This window comes from Trichoplusia ni, chromosome 3 (assembly GCF_003590095.1).
Source record: "Trichoplusia ni isolate ovarian cell line Hi5 chromosome 3, tn1, whole genome shotgun sequence".
NCBI lineage: Eukaryota > Metazoa > Arthropoda > Insecta > Lepidoptera > Noctuidae > Trichoplusia > Trichoplusia ni.
Genome location: NC_039480.1, coordinates 11,513,659 through 11,519,059, shown reverse-complemented (window position 1 = coordinate 11,519,059; position 5,401 = coordinate 11,513,659). Strand labels below are relative to the sequence as shown.

At 37.6% G+C, this 5,401-nt stretch overlaps 1 protein-coding gene across 1 annotated transcript; it reads right to left on the bottom strand.

Annotated features, from left to right (window-relative positions):
* Positions 1-2,902: 2,902 nt before the first annotated feature.
* Positions 2,903-3,742, bottom strand: LOC113508714. The gene has a single exon (XM_026891799.1). The coding sequence runs from the start codon at positions 3,740-3,742 to the stop codon at positions 2,903-2,905; it is 840 nt and encodes a 279-aa protein (XP_026747600.1).
* Between the last annotated feature and the right edge of the window lie 1,659 nt (positions 3,743-5,401).

The window sequence follows — 5,401 nt, the reverse complement described above, 5'->3', positions numbered from 1 at the left end:
GATTATTAAGCGAATAATTATAAGAAATGTTTGAATTAAGCCGCGAAAAACAAACATACGTGCATTTGGATACATTTAATTGGAGTTTGTAACGCTTACAATAGTCTGCAAATCTGTTAAGATCTTCTTGTAATTCCTCAGAGTCCGACAAACTACGTACAGCTTTCAAGATTTTCATGTCATCCGCATACAGTAATATGTTGCTATACTTGAAGCAGGATTTTATGTCAGCTACAAATATTACAAACAAAAGAGGACCCAGGAGTGAGCCCTGAGGTACACCAGATGGGATGGTACACCATCCTGATTTGTAACCATGAAGAACTACAGCCTGCGTCCGATTCTCAATATAAGAGCAAAACCAACGATACAAGTCACCATGCATACCAACTGCGTGTAGCCTCTGCAAGAGCATACGCTGGTCGATTCTGTCGAAACACTTACTGTAATCAGTATAGATAACGTCTGTTTGCACTCTATGTTGCATATGTTTTAAAATAAAATTAGTCGAAAGAAGCAGATTAGATGTGGTGGATCGCGCGCGAAGAAACCCATGTTGCTCGTCACCAATGCAAACTCGTACAGCCGAGTATAACTGATCGTATACTATTCGTTCTAAGATTTTGGCAAAGAGACATAATTTCGAAATAGGACGATAGTTCGCAACATTCGACTTGTCGCCTTTTTTCAAGACTGGTGTTATATAAGCCGATTTCCACATTTTTGGAACCACGCCCTCATTTAAAGATCGAGTAAACAATATACATATCGGTATAAGTAGACTATTTGCACAATTCACAATAAATATCGGTGGTATGTTGTCAGGTCCACCGGATTTAGTAAGATCTATTTTTTTTAATAATGAAAGAACTGTTTCGGCTGACACTTGTATGGAACTAATAGAATTTACACTGGGGCATGTTTGTTTGGACTCACTAGGCTCCGTGTTAGTGGGGTCAGGCTCAACGAACGTAGAATGAAAGTACTTTGCGAATAAGTTACTGATATCCTCACCGGAATCAGCAACCTCTCCCTGATAGTGTAATATGCTAGGAAACGAAGACTTGTTTTTTCTATTTTTCACAAAAGACCAAAACGACCTTGGGTTATTAGCAATAGAGGATTCTACGTTAAGCATATAGGTATCAAAGCATTCTTGTTCCATCTTGATAGCTCTCTTGCGTAGCAGAGTGAACGCATTATAGTCTGAGAGGTTGCCGTATAGTTTATACTTAGAGTGATATTTGTATTTTTCTTTAAGGACTTTAATCAGAGCTCGATTGTACCAGGCTGGGTGGGACGATGCTTTAAGTGACTTAGTGGGTATATATTGATCTCTTAACGCATACAGCTTCTCATAGAATAATTTTACGGCCCGATCAAGTGACTGAGTAGATAGTAACTCATCCCAGTTCACCTGATCAAGATCCGATCGAATAGCTTCATAATCGCCCTTATAAAACTGGTATTTAGTCATACTTTTTATTTTTAACATGTGCAGTTCAACAAAGTCAGCCTGAATAATCAAAGGTTTATGATGCATGTCAATAGGTAATGCAAGTGGCTCCTGACACTCCTCGACAGATACGTTACCATTTGAAAAAACGAGATCCAGTAGCCTACCGTTTGCATTACGGGTACCGTTATATTGCGACAGACTACAGGTATTTATTGTGTCAATAAAATGCGTAAGCTGTTGGCCAGAAAAATTAATAGGAATAAGATCAGAACCACTATTGTTAATCGACCAATCTATATGATCGCCAAAGTTGAAATCGCCTGCTATTAGAAATGTATTTGTCAAGTGCGTCATCATTAAATCGTTTAGTTTCTTTGTGAAATTGTCCAGCTGTGTGTAATATGAATTACCTGCATTTTCGGCACAAAGATAAAGAGCGCAAATATGAATGCTGTAACTAATTGACGGTTTGGTCCTTTTTAACACTATTGATATCCAAAGGTCCTCAGCAGAGCTGTACCAGTCCGACCTATCTACGACCGTCAAGTCTTTCCTAACCGCTATTAGGACACCGCCTCCCCGTGTTTGAGATGTTCGACAATAATCACGGTCACGTCTCCACACTAAATACCTCCCGTCAAATAGCTCACTGTTATTCACACTGTCCACTAACCACGTCTCAGTAAATATTATTACGTCATAAGAATTTAAACATATGTTCCTGTACAAGCCGAGCGTTTTCGTACGCAATCCACGCACATTCTGATAGTAGATATTTAGATTTACCATTTTTTTCTTTTAACAATAACTAATATCAAACATAAAATAATAACCACAATATGCAACAATGATATACGGCGCACAGTTATTGAAAACTTAACAGAAATATTATAATAACTGCAGTGAATTACACAGCAGCAGGGAGAAAGCAAAATAATGCATGCAAAATAATCCACACACAGAAATACACGGTGACCCATAATTATCAAGCTTTGAGAATTCATCGCTAATGACTTATGAATAGGAACAAAGCATTGAGTAAACACTACCATCCGACAACAAATGGTCCCAACCGACACCATGTGCCAAAAGAAATTAACCACTAATGTACTAAAGATAAGACTAAGTTTGCAATGGCACACATTAGAGGTGTGAGAATAATTAGTTGCGTGCTCATTGGTTGACACTGCGAAGCGACACTGATATTGAAGGAATACATGGTATGCACACTGAATCCAGTAGTTCTCAAACTTCAAACGCAATACAATAATTAAATAAATATAAATTTTATGGAAATTGATTCGTATTAAGAGGATAACATTTTTTTTTGGTAAAATTAAGATATTTTCGTAAGATCTTTCTCCGTTTTCACAATTATTATATTTGAACTGTCCGTTTTTCGTAAGTGTATCTTCGCATGTTTGATCCAGATGTATTGAAAATTCATTTCACCAGCCGCTTTCTTAGCCTTCGCCAGAAGACTTTATTGTGCACAGTCAGGTGGTCATTCACGTAAATCCTATGATTTTCTGAGAATCCAATTAGTGAGGCAGTTATAGGATTACTCTTGGATACAAGTCTGGCCGCAGCAATGAAATCCTCCTTGACGTACCGGTTGCAAAAACACACAACAATCGGCTTAGTACGGTCTTTCTCCCGCGTAGGCACTCTGGTAATGAAATTAATCTGCGACTTGGTGACAGGATACTCGATTTTGGAACCAATTTTAGCTAGGATATCGAACAAGTTTTCTCTGGCCGTTTGGGGAACACCTTTGATTTCAACATTGTTCATCCTAGCCCATTGCTCACTAGAATTCATTTCTTGTTCCATTTGGTCCAACCTGATTTTGATTTGGTCAATCTGACTCTGCGACTTCTCAACCTGCACCAAACGAGATTCGACGAGACTTATTCTAGTGTTGAAGGCTTTCATTTCTTTGGTGTTATCGTCGACTGCGGACTTCAGCTCAGCGAATTCCTTCCTCAGTCTAACGACCTCATCCCTCAGCGATTCCAGCGGTTCCAGTTTCTCGGCTAGGGCTTTAATTTCCTTCAGTACTAAGGAATCTGGCTCAATTCTCGGAGAAGAGGGTGCTAGAGTGCTATTCATACCAGACTGCTTACACTTACCACAGCGCCATGAAAGCTTCCTGTCCCCAAGCTTGCGAAAACCAGCCTCAGTGATTCCCGCGCAGTGAAAGTGCAGGTCTTGGCTACAGACTGTGCAGCGAACTCCATCGGTTAATATCTCACCACAAGATCCACAATTGTGAGACTCCATAATGCGAGATAAATATTTTATATTCTGGTGTTGATGTTACGTAAATTATTTAATTTGAGGTGTATATAAGTGGGTTTTTTGCTGATACGTTTGTGCAAATATAACAAGATCAGTTGATTTTCTATAGGACGTATAAATAAAGCCTACATTATGTTATAGATTCCAAAATGGAGGATGATTGGACTTAAACTACTCTGTAAGTGACTGGCTCGTGAAGTAGTATTTGATAAATGACGAAAACAGGCCAAAACACTTACTTGTTTGATAAACATATATTTCTGCGATTGCAAACAGAGAGATAAATTGTATGACACTTCATTTGTCAAAAGCAAAAAGAGAGGTTTACGAGGGAACATCCATTATTGAGACACGCTTTTATATTTGTTTTATGAATGACGAAACTAATCATTGAGGCTTTATATGTCATAATATATATTTATTTGTCAAGTTTTAGGCGTGTTTATATTGTCTCTATACAGTATAATGTCATTATTTTGTAAGTGTATATTGGACACAGTCAACCGCTTTTATCAATTTTGAAAAGAGAATTCCACTAGTATTAAAGGCGCGAAATTTTGTATGTATAGGAGTTTGTTCCTCTTTCACACAAAAATCACTGAACAGATTTAGATGAAGCTTGGTACACAGATACTTTATTACTGGGATTACCACAGAGACTTGCTTTTATCCCGATTTTATTTTCCCGTGTGATCATTTTCGATTTGTAGCAGATGGGACCACGGGCATCAGCTTGTATATTTATATATTTGTGCTAAAGTTGGTCCTAGAATAACGTAGACTATTTTTACGCAGCAATAACCAGTTTCTTCGTGGGCGAAGCTGGGAGTAAAAGCTATTTTTAAAAATTTACCGATTGAAACCAGATGTTATTTTTTTGTGGGACTACTTACTCTCCCTTTAATTTAAAAGCAGTAAAATATTATAAAAAATCCAATATGAGTGAACAGTTTCATAATATATATACATATATATAGGTTGTAACAGGTACACAGATACCTTACGTTGGAAACCTTAGCGCCATATTACGCATACATTACCGTCTTCCAAACCACATGACGTTTTGTGAAGCTTGCTAATTACGACATTGGTACAATTACAAACGAAATGGAATGTTCCAGAGAATTTGTGTGATGTTCTCAGGAAGCTGATTTACGAGATATCACTTTACTTCGTCACAAAGTTTATGCCTAAAGTTTTCTCGTAAACCAACATGAGCATTTTGATACATTGAATTTGGACGTGAATTTATGTCACCAACCAATAAATGTTGGGAGAATTGAAAATGTATTATATGACACAACAATTTACTGATGAATTACCATGCTTAGATAATATGATGGCTTTTAATTAAAGCTTATTGGTTTATAACTTACCATTCATTTTTGTGTACAGCAGCCACTCAAAGCGACAAACGCTATCAATTCAGATGCCGAGTGCTACGTTTTTCACTCAGCACTAAGCTACGAATGCCTACGGACTACTACGGGCTACGGAATTTCATAGGTATGGCTTTACCTTAGATATGGATTTTGAATTGTACGTAGCCATTGGAATTTCTATTGCTGTGCATTTGAATGGACTCCTCATATTAATTAAATGCTGAAAATGCTCATATTGGAATCGCAACGTGTTTAGCTT

What these genes read in the sequence shown, in the direction of transcription:
- LOC113508714 (XM_026891799.1), bottom strand. Translation starts at nt 3,742, where the DNA reads ATGGAGTCTCACAATTGTGGATCTTGTGGTGAGATATTAACCGATGGA.